General features: G+C 42.3%; 1 protein-coding gene across 2 annotated transcripts in view; it reads right to left on the bottom strand.

The window, feature by feature from the left end:
* Window positions 1-18189, bottom strand: part of LOC122558341 (uncharacterized) — a 116116-nt gene that overhangs the window by 12618 nt on the left and 85309 nt on the right. The window contains exons 10-12 of one of the 2 annotated variants that reach the window (XM_043706803.2): window positions 14418-14551; window positions 10175-10289; window positions 4669-4845 (exon numbers count right to left, since the gene is read on the bottom strand). In XM_043706803.2, coding sequence (XP_043562738.2) covers window positions 4669-4845; window positions 10175-10289; window positions 14418-14551 — 426 coding nt within the window. Of the gene's footprint in view, window positions 1-4668; window positions 4926-10174; window positions 10290-14417; window positions 14552-18189 lie in introns of those variants that run through there. The other variant, XM_088000489.1, reaches the window with a different exon arrangement.

Below are 18189 nucleotides of genomic sequence, written 5' to 3'. Positions count from 1 at the left end.
GGGAGGCAGATCTAAAGAAATTCACTAGGCTGATTCCTGGGATGAAAGAGTTGACTTATCAAGAATGGCTAAACAGATTAGGCCTTGGTTCATTAGAACATAGAACAGTACAGCATAGTACAGGCCCTTCAGCCCTCCAAGTTGTGCTGAACTTTTATCCTACTCTAAGATCAAACTAACCTGCATACCTTTCATTGTGCTATCTTCCATGTGCCTATCCAAGAGTCGCTTAAATGTCCCTAATGTATCTGAGTCTACTGCCATTGCTGGCAGTGTATTCCATGCACCCACCACTCTCTGTGTGAAGAAACTACCTCTGACATCTCCCTTAAACCTTCCTCTAATCACCTTAAAATTATGTTCATTTCTGCCCTGGAAAAAGTCTCTGGCTATCCACTCTATCTGTGCCTCTCATCATCTTGTACACCTCTATCTAGTCACCTCTCATCCTTCTTCACTCTAATGAGAAAACCTGAGCTCCCTCAATCTTTCTTCATAAGACATACCCTCCAATCCAGGCAGCATCCTGGTAAATCTTCTCTGCACCCTCTCTAAAGTTTTCACATCCTTCCTATAATGAGGCAACCAGAACTGAACACAATATTCCAAGTATGGTCTGACCAGGTTTCTATAGCGCTGCAGCATAACCTCTGGCTCTTAAACTCAATCTCCCTGCTAATGAAAGCCAACACATCATATGCCTTCTTAACAACCCTATCAACTTGGGTGGCAACTTTGAGGGATCTATGGACGTGGATCCCAAGATCCCTCTGTTCCTCCAAACTGCAATGACTCCTGCCTTTAACCCTGTACTCTGCATTCAATTTCCAAAATGAATCACTTCTCAGCCCCAGCTCTGCATCCTGTCAATGTCTCGTTGCAACCTACAACAACCCTTCACACTATCCACAACTCCACCAACCTTCATGTCATCGGCAAACTTACTAACCCATCCTTCCACTTCCTCATCCAAGTCATTTATAAAAATCACAAACAGCAGAGGTCCCAGAACAGATCCCTACAGAATACCACTGGACACCGAGTTCCAGACTAAATACTTTCCATCTACTACCACTCTCTGTCTTCTATGGGCCAGCCAAGTCTGTGTCCAGACAGCCAAATTTCCCTGTATCCCATGTCCCCTCACTTCATGAATAAGCCTACCATGGGGAACCTTATCAAACACCTTGCTAAAATTCAAATACACCACATCCACTGTTCTACTTTCATCAATGTGTTTTGTCACATCCTTAAAGAATTCAACAAAGCTTGTGAGGCATGATCTGCCCCTCAGAAAGGCATGCTGACTATCTCTAATCAAACTAGGCTTTTCCAAATAATCATAAATCCTGTCTCTCAGAATTCTCTCCAGTAATTTGCCCACCACTGACATAAAACTGACTGGTCTGTAATTCCCAAGGTTATCCCTATTCCCTTTCTTAAATAAGGGAATATCATTTGCTACCCTCAAGTCATCTGGCACTACTCTAATGGACAATGAGGATGCAAAGAACATTGCGAAAGGCACAGCAATCTCTTCCTTCACTTCCCATAGAGACCTTGGGTATATCCCGTCTTGCCCAGGGAACATATCTATCCTCACGTTTTCAAAATTTCCAGCACAATCTCCTTTTTAGCATCAACTTGTTCGAGCATATCAGCCTGTTTCATGCTGTCCTCACAAATGACAAGGTCTCTCAGACTAATTGACACTGAAGCAAAGTATTCAATAAGGACCTCCCCTACCTCTTCTGACTCCAGGCACAAGTTCCCTCCACTATCTCTGATTGGTCCTACTCTCACTCTGGCCAACCTCTTGTTCCTCACTTAAGTGACGAATGCCTTGGGGCTATCCTTAGTCCTACCTGCCAAGGCTCTTTCATGCTCCCTTCTAGCTCTCCTAAGTCAATTCTTCAGTTCCTTCCTGGCTACCTTTGTTACCCTCTAGACCCCTGTCTGATTCTTGCTTCCTCAAACGTAAGTAAGCTTCCTTCTTCCTCTTAATTAGATGTTCCACATCCCTTGTCATCCAAGGTTTTGTCACCCTAGCTTCCCTTCCTTGCTTCAGTGGGACAAACCTATCCAGTACACACAGCAAGTGCTCCCTAAACAACCTCCATATTTCTGTCGTGCACTTCTCTGTTCCCAATTTAAGCTCCACAGTTCCTGCCTAATAGCATTGTAATTCCCCCGCTCCCAATTAAATACTTTCCCATACCGTCTGCTCGTATCAGTCTCCATGAATATAGTAAAGGTCAGGGAGTTGTGATCACTATCACCGAAATGCTCTCCCACTGAGAGATCTGACACCTGACCTGGTTAGAGTTTAGAAGAATGAGAAACGATCTTATTAAAACACATAAACCTCTGAAAGGGTTTGACAGGATAAATGTTTAGAAGATGCTTCCATTAATAGAGGAAATCACGAATGAGGGTACATAGTTACAGAATGGGGGGCATTCATTTAAAAGTGAAATGTAGAGGCATTTCTTCTCTCAGGGAGTGGTGAATAACTGAAATTCTTTACCCCAAAGAGTCAAGGAGGTTCAAGAACTGAAAATATTTTAAGAGGACGTAGATAGATCTTTGAAATAGAGGAGATTAGGGTAATGAGTAGCTGTCAGGAAAGAGAAGTTAAAGCCTGGGACAGATCAATTTTGATCTGGGATTGTAGGGCAGGTTTGAAGAGTGAATGTTTTACTCCTGCCCGTACTTCCCATGTTCTTGTGTCGTGAATTATTATCATAACAGCTCTACTACAAAAATCTATCTACAGGATGGGGAATGATAACATTTAAGCGCTAAGGAATACAAGCACATGCTTTTCATTAGTTAGCTACATTTGTTAAATTACTGCATCTGAAAAAAATGGTCAACTTACAACTGAAAAGCAAAAACAATTCCTCAATGTAGCAGGAATCTTGTGGGTTTTCACAATTATTCATTACTCAACTGTATGTTGGGTGAATGCTGTTTGAAGCTACAGGCCCTGTGTTATGAACTTTCAGATCTATAATAATGTCAGTCTTGTGAAGCAAAAACACTCAATACTGTTTTAACATAGCTGGATAAATTGTCCTAGAGGCATCCTGAATGAATGTAGTTTATGAACCATGCAGACTAGAAGAGTCTGGGATTTAAATATTTGGATAGGGTTAGGTTTGTTGTGGTTCTGTTCGCCGAGCTGGGAATTTGTGTTGCAGACGTTTCGTCCCCTGTCTAGGTGACATCCTCAGTGCTTGGGAGCCTCCTGTGAAGCGCTTCTGTGATCTTTCCTCCGGCATTTACAGTGGTTTGAATCTGCTTCCGGTTGTCAGTTCCAGCTGTCCACTGCAGTGGTCGGTATATTGGGTCCAGGTCGATGTGCTCATTGATTGAATCTGTGGATGAGTGCCATGCCTCTAGGAGTTCCCTGGCTGTTCTCTGTTTGGCTTGTCCTATAATAGTAGTGTTGTCCCAGTCGAACGCATGTTGCTTGTCATCTGCGTGTGTGGCTACTAAGGATAGCTGGTTGTGTCGTTTCGTGGCTAGTTGGTGTTCATGGATACGGATCGTTAGCTGTCTTCCTGTTTGTCCTATGTAGTGTTTTGTGCAGTCCTTGCATGGGGTTTTGTACACTACATTGGTTTTGCTCATGCTGGGTATTGGGTCCTTCGTTCTGGTGAGTTTTTGTCTGAGAGTAGCTGTTGGTTTGTGTGCTGTTATGAGTCCTAGTGGTCGCAGTAGTCTGGCTGTCAGTTCGGAAATGCTCTTGATGTATGGTAGTGTGGCTAGTCCTTTGGGTTGCGGCATGTCCTCATTCCGTTGTCTTTCCATTAGGCATCTGTTGATGAAATTGCGCGGGTATCCGTTTTTGGCAAATACATTGTATAGGTGTTCTTCTTCCTCTTTTTGCAGTTCTGGTGTACTGCAGTGTGTTGTGGCCCTTTTGAATAGTGTCTTGATGCAACTTCTTTTGTGTGTGTTGGGGTGGTTACTTTTGTAGTTTAGGACTTGGTCTGTGTGTGTGGCTTTCCTGTATACCTTTGTGGTGAATTCTCCGTTCGGTGTTCTCTGTACCATCACGTCGAGGAATGGGAGTTGGTTGTCCTTTTCTTCCTCTCGAGTGAATCGGATTCCTGTGAGTGTGGCGTTGATGATCCGGTGTGTTTTCTCTATTTCTGTTTTTAATGATTACAAAGGTGTCAATAAGCACATCGACCTGGACCCAATATACCGACCACTGCAGCGGACAGCTGGAACTGACAACCGGAAGCGACAGATTCAAACCACTACAAATGCCGGAGGAAAGATCACAGAAGCGCTTCACAGGAGGCTCCCAAGCACTCAGGATGTCACCTAGACAGGGGACGAAACGTCGGCAACACAAATTCCCAGCTCGACGAACAGAACCACAACAACGAGCACCCGAGCTACAAATCTTCTCACAATCTTTGAGGGTTAGGCTTATGGTACAAAGCATGAGTTATATCTGTCTCTCCTCTTCTCCCTACAACCTCTCCTAATAATGATTTAGAAAGACTTGCGTAAAGTTAGTGAGAGAAAAAAAATAGAAGCCTAAATGCAAATGCAAATTAGGATTGAGTTTGCAATGCATGCTCAAAGGATGCTAACAATGGTGTCCTCCCTATCCCACTACTGTTTAGTAAATATAAGACAAATTTGTACCCTATTGGTGTTGCATAATATCGTATGAACCATGATTTTCTGTTTCTCCCCAGCGAACTGCTTCTTTTGGTGGTCGGATACACTACTCCAATCCTGTAGGCCTCACAGCGGTTCACTGTTGCTTCCCAATAATGTCGACCACGTGCAGGCAAAGGTTCTCCAAGAAGAGCAGTGTACCTGTGGAAGGAGTGTCCATTCACTGAGCATAATAAGTTGCAAGACTGAAATCCAATCAGTGTAGCGTACCTGCAAAATCTCTATCACAGATCAGAATTAGACGCTTGGATAATTCATGAAGTTTATGCAGAAGGATATTACACTAATAACAATCATATCTGCACTGAGTTCAATGTAGTCACTGGTTTGCATCCTTCCTGCTACAAAACATGATAGGCATGCAGTACATTTCAGCTGGGATCTCTTCAAATGGCGCCACTTTTCTGATAGCAAAAGAGGCCAATCTTTCAGAGTCAGCTTCTGCTACAAGTTCCAGACATGAAGTTAGCAAGTGTCATAGTGGGTTGTGGTTTTCAACATTGCTGTGTGCACTAGTCCACAGGAGAGACCTCAGTTTCCCTAAGTCATCAGCTAGTAACTACCAAATATGATCAGTGATGTTTAGGGACTTTATCTCATACTTGCATCCCTGAAATGACATTTTGGACATCCTACTGGTTGTGTGGCTCTGCCTACCTCGTCATATCAACAGCCTGGGGTTGACCAGCATACTGTGGTTGCAACAGCAGATGAGAGGTTGGGAGAACTGTGGCAAATAAATCACCTTTTGTCTCCCTGTTGCCTGTGCCAATTGCACATGTCAGGAGTGCACATGATGGAATGCTGTCCACTTGCCTGGATGACTGCAGCTCCAGCAACTCGCAGGAAGCTTGACACCATCCAGAACAAAGCAGCCTATATGATTAACACCTCATTCAACACCTTAAACTCTCACCTCCAGTATGCAATGGCAGTAGTGTGTTCTATCTACAAGATGTATTGCAGTAACTAAGGCTCTTTCGACAGCATTTCCCAAACCTGTCACCTCTACTATCTAAAAGGACAAGGGCAGCTTATACATCAGAACACCACCATCTGCAAATTCCCCTCCAAGGCAGACATTATCCTGACTTGAAAATATATCATTGCTCCTCTGGGTCAAAATTCTGGAACTCCCTCCCAAACAGCACCGTGCGAGTACCCAAACCCAAGCAATGCAGCTGTTGGAGAAGACAGCTCACAACCACCTTCTCCGGGACAATTAGGGATAGATAATAAATGCTGACCCAACCAGTGACACGCACATCCTATGACTGAATTGTAAAACTACAGGAAGTCCTTGAGCAAATGAACATTTTCCATCACGCAGAACTACCTGAGCCATCAAAGCTGCCTCTGTTTGGTAAGAACTAACAAACCTGTGTGCACTGCCTTTGAAAGCTGTACTGCCCATCAAGGATGACAACAATAACAAAAACACATTGTGTCATAATCAGGAACTGCTCAGCCAAGCTAAATGCTGAAGGGAAATCTCAGCTATAAATACTCATAGAGTGTCACTCCTGGGCCTACAAAGTTAAAAATCACACAACACCAGGTTATGTTCCAACAGGTTTATTTAGAAGCACACTAGCTTTCGGAGCGTCGCTCCTTCATCAGGTGATAGTGGACGGCTCAATCCTAACACACAGAATTTATAGCAAAAATTTACAGTGTGATGTAACTGAAATTATACATTGAAAAACTGATTGTCTGTTGAGTCTTCCATCTACTATGATAGTTTCACATGATAGTGAAATTATCATGCTATTCAAACAGCTGAAAGACACAACAGGCAATCAATTTTTCAATGTGTAATTTCAGTTATATCACACTGTAAATTTTTGCTATAAAGTCTGTGTTAGGATTGAGCCGTCCACTATCACCTGATGAAGGAGCGACGCTCCGAAAGCTAGTGTGCTTCTAAATAAACCTGTTGGACTATAACCTGGTGTTGTGTGATTTTTCACTTTGTACACCCCAGTCCAACACCAGCATCTCCAAATCATGACTCCTGGGTCTGTAACTCATCCTTTGTGACTGTGGGCATCAAGAAAACCATCAAGATGTTTTGTTTTTATGTTCATAGCAGTCTGCCACATGCCTGTGAAACATAGACAACTTAAAGCAACCGGGAAAAGAATGTCAATAACTTTCATCTTTGGTCTCTACGGTTCATTATGGGTTTATTCTGGCAGGACAAAAAACACAAATGTGGTGACCCTTGTGTTCACCAGGATGTGTAAAAATACCAGGTATAATTTTGATAAGGTAGGAATGGACTGCAAATGTACTGATCTTTGATCTCTAACATTCCTTAGAAAGACTCTATGGGCAAACATGTTGAATGTTGCCATCATTGTAACAACTATTATTGCTGTTGCTTCTCCTTAGCTGCATATTTGGTTCCAGGGAACCAATTTTGCAGAGCCTCCTCTCACACTGTTTCTTATTGAGCTCTGCCAGCCAGGAGTAGACACATCAGATGGTGTTTTCTGGTAGTCCTATTCATATTGCTCAGTGCTCTCAGGTCCCCACTGTGCTCAGGCTGGGTGGGCGTTAGGGAACAGGGCCTCTGTACTCTTGAATGGAGCTGTTGCAGTGCTTGGGCTGGGGGCCTGAGTGAGGAGTAGCACTGGAGTCTGTGGCCCTTTATAGACCTCACTGATCATCGTTCGCTGAACACTCTCGACATTACCATGTCCATTAAGGTAAAGCTTGTTGCTTGACTCGTTGTGTGATCAATCCTTGCAACTCCTCAATGTGCAGTACCTCTGCCAACTGTCTACAATGTCTAAGCAGCAACATTATAACAGTATAACATAACATGAATGCAACTTGAGCCAGAGGCAAGCATTGAGAAAAACTGCATACTCAACAATGGCTTGCAATTGAAAATCTCTTTAAAATATAGAAAAAACATATTAAGGACATGAGAACAATAGGCATGAGAACAATAGATACTAAACTGAAGAAGGAGTATTGGAAAAATGACTGAAGGTCTGTTCAAAGAAATGAGTTTTAAGCAGAGCATATGATGACAGCTAACAGAGAATAGCAAGAAAAGGAGTCAAAGCTGAGCAGACCTTGCTGTGAATAGGATGCAAACAGCAAAGTTTGGAAAGCTTGAGATTTATTGACAGTTAAATTGGGAAGACAAGTAAGGAGAGCATTGGAATAATCAGGGTAAAACTGGTCAATGCCAATACTGTGAAATAGCCTAATTGTGTAACAGTAACACAACTTATACAGGACCCAATTTAATTTGCACCCAATTTCACTCCATTTGAAGGGATTTTGGAAATTTTCATGCACAAATGGGCTAAGTTAATAATGGTACACACAGGAACTCTCCCACATCCAAGTAACTTGCTTGATTGGCAGCACATCCACAAACATTCACTGCCTCACTCCTGCCACTCAGTAGCAGCAGTGCGCACCATCTACAAGATGCACTATAGAAATTCTCGAAGTCTTCTTAAACTTCCAAACCTACAACGCACATCGGGAAGGAAAGGGACAGTAGATACATGGGAACACCACAAAGTCTTCTCCAAGCCACTCATCACATCCTGACCTTGTAAATTTATTCATTTTCATTTTCACTGGGTCAAATTCCAGGAACTTCATTGTGGGTCTATCTATAGCACATGGACTACAACAGTTCAATAAGGCAGCACACAAGGGCAACTAGGCAGGCAATAAATGCTGGCCCAACCAGTGACGTCCATGTCCCATGAATGAATAAAAACAAAATCAATGTTTTAGTTGAATACACTGAAAAGAAACAATGGAAATTCAGTTTAGAGGCAGATAAACATCACACAATGCTAGGTTATAGTCCAAAAGGTTTATTTAGAAGTACCAGCTTTTGGAGCACTACTCCTTCGTCAGGTATCTAGTGGGGCAGGATCAAAGCACACAGAATTTATAGTAAAAGATCAAAGTGTCATACAACTGATGCGATTGTATTGAACAAACCGAGATTGATGTTAAGGCTTTAATCACTTAGGTCGGGGTTGCTGGTTTGAATTCATTAATATGTAAATCCCAGAACTTCTTTCAAGTCACATTCCCAAGATAAGTTAAGGTTTTACAAAAAGTGCTTAAAGATTAACATCAATCTCGGTTTGTTCAATACATCTCATCAGTTGTATGGCACTTTGATCTTTTACCATAAAAGATCTTTTACTGCCCCACTAGCTACACGATGATGGAGTAGTGCTCCAAAAGCTGGTACTTCTAAATAAACCTTTTGGACTATAACCTAGTATTGTGTGGCATTTATCTTCCTCCAGACTGAATTTCCATTGCTTCTTTTCAGTGTATTCAACCAAAAATAAACCTGTTGGACTATAACCTGGTTTTGTGTGATATTTAACTTTGTCCACCCCGGTCCAACACCAGCTCCTCCACATCAGTCTGGAGAAGTAGGAGTTATATATTTGGAGCAAACAGAACAAGGCAATACAGAATAAAAGGGATGGTATTGAAAGGGTTAGAGGAAGTGAGAGAACTTGGAGGATAAGTCTACAGGTCTCTGAAAATAATAAAGAAGGCATAAAGAAAAGATGTGTTCCCTCATTCGCGGAGGTATTGAATACAAAAGCATGGATGTAATGCTGAAACAGTACAAACCACTGGTTAGGCCTGAGTTGGAGGTTTGTGTCTGCTCTGGTCACTACATTACAGGAAGGACATAATTATTCAGACAGTGTAGTGGAGATTTCCAAAAATGTTGCGAGGACTTGGAAGTTCTAGATATGAGGAAAGATAGGATTGGTTAGGACTGTTTTCCTTTAAACAGGGGATGCTGTGGCGTGAATTCAGTGAGCTGTACAAAGTAATGAAGGGCTTGGGTAGAGTGAACAGCTGTTTCCTTGCAGATGTCAATTACCGGGGACAGATTTAAGATCACTTGGAGAAGGGTATTGGAGGATTAGAGAGGAGGTGAGGAAATGCATTTTCACCCAGAGGGTGGTGGGTGCCTGGAATTCATGCCCTGTTTAATGGTTGAGGTGGAGCTGCATTTGAAGTATGGTAATCTATAGGGGTATAGGTCAGGTGCTAGTTAGTGCAGTTAGAATGAGCAGCTAGTTTATTCAGCAGGCTGAATGGCCTCTTTCTATGGTGTAACTTTTCTATGGTTCTGTTTAAGGATGGAATTGCAGTGGTTAGTGCCTAGACAGCTTAAGACTGCCAAAGGTGAGACGTAGGAAACTGGGAATGTCCATAATGCCAGGATTAGAGATCTCTTTGCATTTCTCCTTGGCTGAAGAAGGAACTTGACTTGTGCAGGGATCATTAACATGAATCTGAATCCATCCTGACATCTTACACCGAGATGTAAATGTACTGGCCCACCCCATCCCCTTTCAGGCTTCATTATCAGAAACAGGGGTTCTAGCCATCCCACAGTTATAATATAATGTAATTGTATTTTGCATGCTTCAATATTATGGCTACTCACTCAGTCAGGAGGCTTTCATTTTCGATAGCTAGCTCATCAAAGTGAATTACAGTTCCGTCTTCAGACAACTGCAAATGTGGTGGTAACGTTTCTTTGTTCAGGCGAAAGCGAGTATCTATTCAGTGACAAATTATGATTTTTAAAAGGTCTTTACTAACAATGCTATTTTAACTTTCAGCATATACTTATTTCACAAAGATAATCAAAAAGAACTCCAGAATATCCATCCATCTCAAATATCACTTTCAAATTTGGTCTCGAGTCACAGACATTCATCCTCCATCCTCTTATGCCCAGCACCAGAGGCATCTCCAATAAAGCTTTTAATAATTTCAGTTATGCTTGGTGTATAACGTTCAATTATGTGCCCAATCAACAGCTGCCTTGTCTCCAAAGAAAAAATACAAGTTCATAAGAAATTGGAGCAGAAATAGATCATACAGGCCCACTCTGCCAAAGAATATATTCACCACTGATCTTCTGCCCAAATCCATTTTGCCAACTGGTCACTGTATCCTTGGATTCCCTGAGACATCAACAATCTGCCTACCTCAGCTCTGCAAACCAACAATCCAGCCAACTGAACTAAACCGATTCCCCTAAATATACTACATCTACTAGATCTCCTTTAACTACCCTACTACTTGAATATATTCAATGATGGAACATCCATAACCCTCTGTGGCAAAAAATTCCAACTATTCGCAACCTTCTGAGTGAAGAGATTCCTTATCACAGTCCTGAGACTGTGTCCCATATTCCAGATTTTCCAGCCAGGTAATAAAATCCTTCAGTATCTAACCTGTCAAATCTTGGGTCTAATTCATGAAGTTAAATTGTAAATAGACGAAGCACAAACATTAATCTTCGTGAAGCTCCAGGAGTTAAAGCTGCTATCTTGCAAATGCCACATTTATTTCCATTCTGCTTTCTGAGTGTAAGCTAATCCACCACATGTGCTAATATGTTTCCCCTATCCCCTGAGCTCTGATCTTGCATACTAACCTTTTATGTAGTGCCTTATCAAATGTCTTGATGAAGTCTAAGCTTAATGTTGTTGTGTAGCCATTGTCTTACCACACTATAGGGGCTGCTCTCTCATTAGGGAGAAGTACTGGTGGTGATTTAACCTGAGGGTCTCCAGACCTCAGGCAAGGGAAGAGGTTGAGAAGGAGAGTCCTTCATGGTAACCTCAAACTGGTGATGGGAATTGAACCCACGCTGTTGGCATTCACACTGCTCTACAAACTGACAATCCAGCCATCTGAGCTAAACTGATTCCCCTAAGTATATTACCTCTACTAGATCTCCTTTAACTACCCTACTAGTTAAATGCTCAAAATTTCCAATAAGTTCAAGTATGCCTTGACATTGTCTGATCATATCATGATTTTTGAAGTGCAATGAGACCTACTAGATTCCAACATTTTCCCAAGGCCAACTTCTGTGTAATTCAAATGTTGTCTTGTGATTAAAAATCTTTATCCATCTTTCCTACTGAATAATCTGTGATGGATTTCTTGTATTGTTTGGTTGTATTTTAGATTTTTACCATTTGGAGTTGTTAACACTCTACTTTTAGAGTGATGACAGCTTCTGTTTCTGTTGTTAACATAGAACTTAGTTAAGATTATTCTTTGGTTGTAACTTTATTAGTTTCCTTTAAATTTGCATGTAATGATTCCCCTCTATTCATAGGATCAATTAATATTCAAATTATATATTTCTATATCTGACTCATTCCCCATGGATCCCAGCTGAAATTTGACTCTCCTTAAAGTTGATGATATCTCCATATTCATTCAAGTCCCACTCAATACTGCAATCTGGCCTCTATCTTACATATTTCAGCATCAATGTTAGCTCACTCTACATCATTACTATGTTGCTCCTCAGTTTCATTTCATCCAGTGACTCATTTCTTTAAGAACTTCTCTTTGTCCTTCCTGAGAATAACAACAAAGTGCTCCTCTTCCCCTGGCCTTATTTTCATTTGTGACCTCATTCCTATTCATGAATTTTGACCAAGCCCTCTAATGCATTCCTTTTGGACATTCAGAGATCAGTGATTCAGCTTCATCATTTGGGCCATTTATGTAAACAAGTTACAAATTTGATATGATGTTGAACTTATTTCCTGGCACTTTGTTCCAATTTTTTTCATAGAATCCCTACAATATAGAAAAACAGGCCATTTGGCACAACAAGTCCACACCAACTCTCTGAACAACATCCCACCCAGACTCAACACACCCTCCACCCTAGCCCCTTAACCCTACATTGCCAATGGCTAATCCACTATACATACACATTCCTGGACACTATGGGCAATTTAACACTGCCAATCCACCAAACATGCACATGTTTGAACTGTGCAAGAAAACCGGAGCACCCAGCGGAAACCCACACAGACACAGGGAGAATGTGCAAACTTGACACAGACAGTCGCCTGAGACTGGAATTGAACGCGGGTCCCTGACACTGTGAGGCAGCAATGCTAACCACTGAGCCACCACGCTGCCCAAAAAGTATACTATTGAAGAATATTATTCACTCATGAACATGGATACGTCTAGAAAAGCTAGTAATTTTTGCCCATCGATACATAGTTGCAAACTGCCTATAACCAAGTGGCTTGCTAAAACACTTCACAGGGCAGTTCAGATTCAACCCACATGTGGCTCCAGACAGGTAAGGAAGGCAAATGTCTTCCTTTGAAAGGCATTAATGAAGTAGATGGGATTTTGCAACAATCTGGGTATTCATGATAATCATTAAGTTATTAAATTCAAATGTCTCTGCCATTGTGGGATTTGTACCCACATCTGTGGGCATACTGCAGACCTCTGGATTACTCACCTAGTAGCATGTCTGCAGTGCCACTGTCGCTGACCCCACACCATTAGCTAAGATGCCCTCTTCATCGTTCTAAGTCTTCTTCTTCCTGATCAACCTCTCTCTTCTTCTGGTCTTATCTTAATTCTTCTCACTGAGAACAGTCACTAAGTTATCATAGAATTTCTACAGCATGGAAAAAGGCCACTCACAGTCGACACCGACCCTCCAAAGAGCACCCACCGAGACCCACCCCTCTACCCTAACCCTGCATTTCCCAGAGCTAATCCACCGAGCCTGCACATAATCGGACAATTTAGCATGGCCAATCATTGGACTGTGGGAGGAAATGGAGCACCCAGAGGAAATGTGTGCAGAATGTGCAAAAACCTAGGTATCTGGTGCTTTGAGGTAGCAGTGCTAACCACTGAGCTACCATTCCACCATGTATGGGTCACCTATACCTAACTTTTGTTTGACTGTTTTAGTTTTTGGTTGCATCTTCTGTCTCTTCCAATATTTTACATTTATTTAATTGGGTAAAATGTATTACATATTCAGTAACTCAAACATGTCATTCATTTGAATTTGTAACTTTTTAATCTACATCAATTGTTTCATAATTTTTATTTTAATTTGTAACATGAAAATGCTTCTGGACGTTCAGTTCAGCCACCTGTACTATTTCAAGCTACATGGTCATGAAGGTTACAGAAATAGTCAGCAACCTTTATACATTAGTCTGAAATTACAAATGATTATTTAAATTATAATGTGTATGGGCACAATACATTTGGGAAGTTGGTATGGACTGTTTTGCATGTGGCAGCCCCATGTAATAAAAGAAGGTTAAGATGGTTTACAAGCTCTTAGCCGTCCTGTATTTCTTGTGGCCTTGAGGAGTTCCTGTTCCATATCTAACTGGCTGTGCAAGGTTACAGCCCTATTTTATTATTTGGAGGGGCTGCTCATCAACCGTTGGCTGTTCTTAAGCTTCACGCTCCTGAGCTCTGACCTTGGATGTCCTTATGGGCCTTCTCCTGCAATAGGACATGGTGGCCATTAAAAGGACCAGACAGTGGGCTATGAAGATGTTTATTACACTGCTTTTCTTTCATGGTTACGTCCTCTCCAAGATATTCATAGAGCGGGAGCACTGTACGCCATGACCCCTGGCATGCCTATGATTGGTGGCTACCTCAGGGGCTGGAGTGCATCTTCTTTCCCCAAAAGGACATTTAAACTTAATCTGAGGATTAATCCTTTGAGGATTGTATTTTTGTTTACACAGCCCTTTTAAGGCTCTAGTTAATTTGTTTTATTGATTTCCAAAACAGCAAAAAATACTAAGTCGGTAACATAGTAACAGATATCAAGCTTTAATTGTATAGCAAGATGAATCTCCTACTTTTAGTGGAAATTACTGCTGGCTTGCTTGTATCACTTGTTCCAAGATTGTTTACAGCTTTCACAAAGAAAAGGAAGTTTTCCATTGGCTGCAGTGTGACTGTGTGCTCACAAACTCTGAGTCCTGCCATTGATCTGAAAAAGAAAAGAAAATGGAAGTCATTGAATTGAACATAAGGTAGATCTCTGTGGCGATGTCCGTAAGATAAAACCACATTTTATCCTCAATATGCCAAAATAATATGATTCATCCCATCAAGTACAAGTGTGAACCGTAAACATTTAATTACAATTACTGAACCCTCCCCTTCTTTTCATAGTAACAGTATCATTTGAGTCAGTCATCACTGGTGCCAACATGAAGTGTCAGCTTGGTTTAGTTGGTGGTGGCCTCCCTTTTAGGACAGAAAATTATGGGTGCAAGTCCAACTCTAAACAATGTTGTCACGCAACCATGTTTAAAATGTGTCCTATTAACTTTTTTAGTCGGGTCTGCAAACTCTTCAGAACTTGCACACAACACAAAAAGATTAGCCATGATCTTATTGAGTGGCGGAGGAGGCTTGAAGGGCTGGATGGCCTACTCCTGCTCCTAGTTCTTATGTTCTAACACAAGTTTCAACACCTTCAAGATACTTAGAATTCCAAAAGACTGGCAGATGGCAAATGGCCAGTTTCTGTTTGAGGTGTTATCGGATAGGACAGCAGCATTTATTAGGCTCACAAGCCTAATAATTTTGAAGAACTGAATCATTTAACCCCATTCAGTTAGCTCCTTCTATATTCGTCTAACTGTGTAATATCATTCAGATCACAGGATTCAATGTCAAATTGACCATTGATCAGTAGAATTTTCTCAAGATTCTTCAGGGAAGTGTAATGTACTAGTAATGTCACTGGGCTAATAATCCAGAGCTCTCGGCCAGTGTTCTGGGGCTTTAGGTTTGAATCCCACAACAGATGATAACATTTGAATCCAATACAGATCTGGAATTAAAAACCACCCTCCTGCCAACCCCCATTGTCAATTGTCATTAAAATCCCATCTTTAGGGAAGGAAATTTGTCAACCTTAGCCTAAAATGTAATTCCAGACCCACTGCAATGTGGTTGACTCTTATTTATTCAGTGAAATGGCCTAGCAAGCCACTCAGTTATATCGAACTACCACAAAATCTAAAGAAAGGAATGAAACTGGACTGAAGGAAACAGCATCGTGCTAGACAACATAATACTTTTGACCTTGTGAAGTTCTCCTTACCAACAACAGCAGTCCCATAGAACAGTCAACAAATAATATGATATAGTTATACTTACAATATCCCATCTATGGCTTTACCGTATCTCATCATCAGGGCAGATCCACCAGATATGACAGCACAGTGGTATACATTTGGGAAGGAGTTACTCTGAGTGTCTCCAGCATTGATGTCTCATGGAAACAGGTCAATGATGGGCAAGGAAACCTGCTGATCACTGGGTACTGCTCTCCATAAGGAGACAGTGAGGTCTGCAGATGCTGGAGATCAGAGCTGAGAGCGTGTTGCTGGAAAAGGAATGATTGAAGGGCTTTTGCCCGAAATGTCGATTTTCCTGCTCCTCGGATGCTGCCTGACCTGCTCTACTTTTCCAGCAACACACTCTCAACACTGCTCTTCATAAGACTATAATGTAGGAACAGAAGCAGGCTGCTAAGCTGAGTCTGCTCTGCCATTCAATGACACCATCTGAAAAATCTCAGCTCCACTTTCCTGCCTTTTACCCATAACCCTTAATTTCCTTCCTGATTAAAAGTCAGCGTATCTGAGGCTTGACTATACTTAATGACCTCATCCCACAACTCTCTGCAGTAAGGAATTCCACAGATTCACTACCTCCTGAGAGGGGAATTTCCTCCTCATCTCTGTCATGAATTGTTGACCCTTTACTCTCAGATTATATCCTAATCCTGATCCTAAACCTTCCCACAAGGAAAGCCACAAGGAGAAAGCACCTTTCCACATCTATTCCTCCCAAAGAATCTTACATTTCAATAAGGTGTCCGCTTATTCTTCTAAATTCAAATAAATACGTGCTCAATCTACACAACTTCTCCTCTGAAGAAAATCCCTCCATATCCAGGATCAACCGAGTGCATCTTTCTCTGGATTGCTTTCAATGCCAATGTATCTTTCCTACATAATGGAACCAAAACTGTTCACAGTAATCCAACTGTGATCTGACTATTGCCTCATATAGTTTGAGTAAAACCTTCTTTTTACAATTATTTCCCTTTGAAATAATAGTCAATATTCCATGTGCCTTGCCCATTACCTTTTTTGAACTTGGATGATAGCATTTTGTCATTTCTGTGAGGACTTCCAAATCCCTCTGTGCTGAAGTTTTCTGCAGTCTTTCCCAATTTAAATAACATTCACCTCTTCCATTCTTCCCACCAAAGTTCATGACCTCACATTTCCCATTATATTTCATCGACTGAGATTTTCCCCAATCACTTAACCTGTCTATATCCCTCTGCAGTGTCTTTGTGTCATCCTCACCACTTGTCTTCCCATCTATTTTTGAGTCATCCAGAAACTTGGCTATAATACGTTCACTTTCCTCATCCAAATCATTAATATATTTCATAAATAATTGTGAGAAAGTGAGGACGGCAGATGCTGGAGATCAGAGCTTAAAAATGTGTTCCTGGAAAAGCGCAGCAGGTCAGGCAGCATCAAAGGAACAGGAGAATCGATGTTTTGGGCATAAGCCCTTCTTCAGGAATGAGGAAGGTGTGCCAAGCAGGCTAAGATAAAAGGTAGGGAGGAGGAACTTGGGGGAGGGGCGTTGGGAATACGATAGGTGGAAGGAGGTTAAGGTGAGGGTGATAGGCCGGAGAGGGGGTGGGGGTGGAGAGGTAGGGAAGAAGATTGCAGGTCAAGAAGGCAGTGCTGAGTCTGAGGGTTGGGACTGAGAAAAGATGGGGGGAGGGGAAATGAGAAAGCTGGAGAAATCTGCATTCATCCCTTGTGGTTGGTGGGTTCCTAGGCGGAAGATGAGGCGCTCTTCCTCCAGGTGTCGTGTTGCCATGGTCTGACGATGGAGGAGGCCAAGGACCTGCACGTCCTTGGCGGAGTGGGAGGGGGAGTTAAAGTGTTCAGCCACGGGGCGGTTGGGTTGGTTGGTGCAGGTGTCCCAGAGGTGTTCTCTGAAATGTTCCGCAAGTAGGCGGCCTGTCTCCCCAATGTATAGGAGGCCACATCGGGTGCAGCAGCAGATGCAGTAAATGATGCGTGTGTGGTGCAGGTGAATTTGTGACAGATATGGAAGGATCCCTTGTGGCCTTGGAGGGAAGTGAGGGGGGAGGTGTGGGCACAAGTTTTGCATTTCTTGCAGTTGCAGGGGTAGGTGCCAGGAGTGGAGGTTGGGTTGGTGGGGGGTGTGGACCTGGTGAGGGAGTCGCAGAGGGAGTGGTCTTTCTGGAACACTGATGGGGTGTGGAGGGAAATATATCCTTGGTGATGTGGTCTGTTTGGAGGTGGCGGAAATGACGAAGGATGATACGATGTATCTGGAGATTGGTGGGGTGGTAGGTGAGGACCAGTGGGATTCTGTCCTGGTGGCAATTGGAGGGGCGGGGTTCAAGGGCAGAGGAACGGGAAGTGGAGGAGATGTGGTGGACAGCATCGTCAACCACGTCTGAGGGGAAATTGTGGTCTTTGAAGAAGGAGGCCATCTGGGTTGCTTGGTATTGGAATTGGTCCTCCTGGGAGCAGATATGGCAAAGGCGAA

This window comes from Chiloscyllium plagiosum, unplaced genomic scaffold (genome assembly GCF_037043375.1).
Source record: "Chiloscyllium plagiosum isolate Xiang-an unplaced genomic scaffold, Cpla_swu_hap1 HiC_scaffold_2, whole genome shotgun sequence".
Taxonomy (NCBI): Eukaryota; Metazoa; Chordata; class Chondrichthyes; order Orectolobiformes; family Hemiscylliidae; genus Chiloscyllium; species Chiloscyllium plagiosum.
This window is presented reverse-complemented; position numbering and strand designations above follow the sequence as displayed.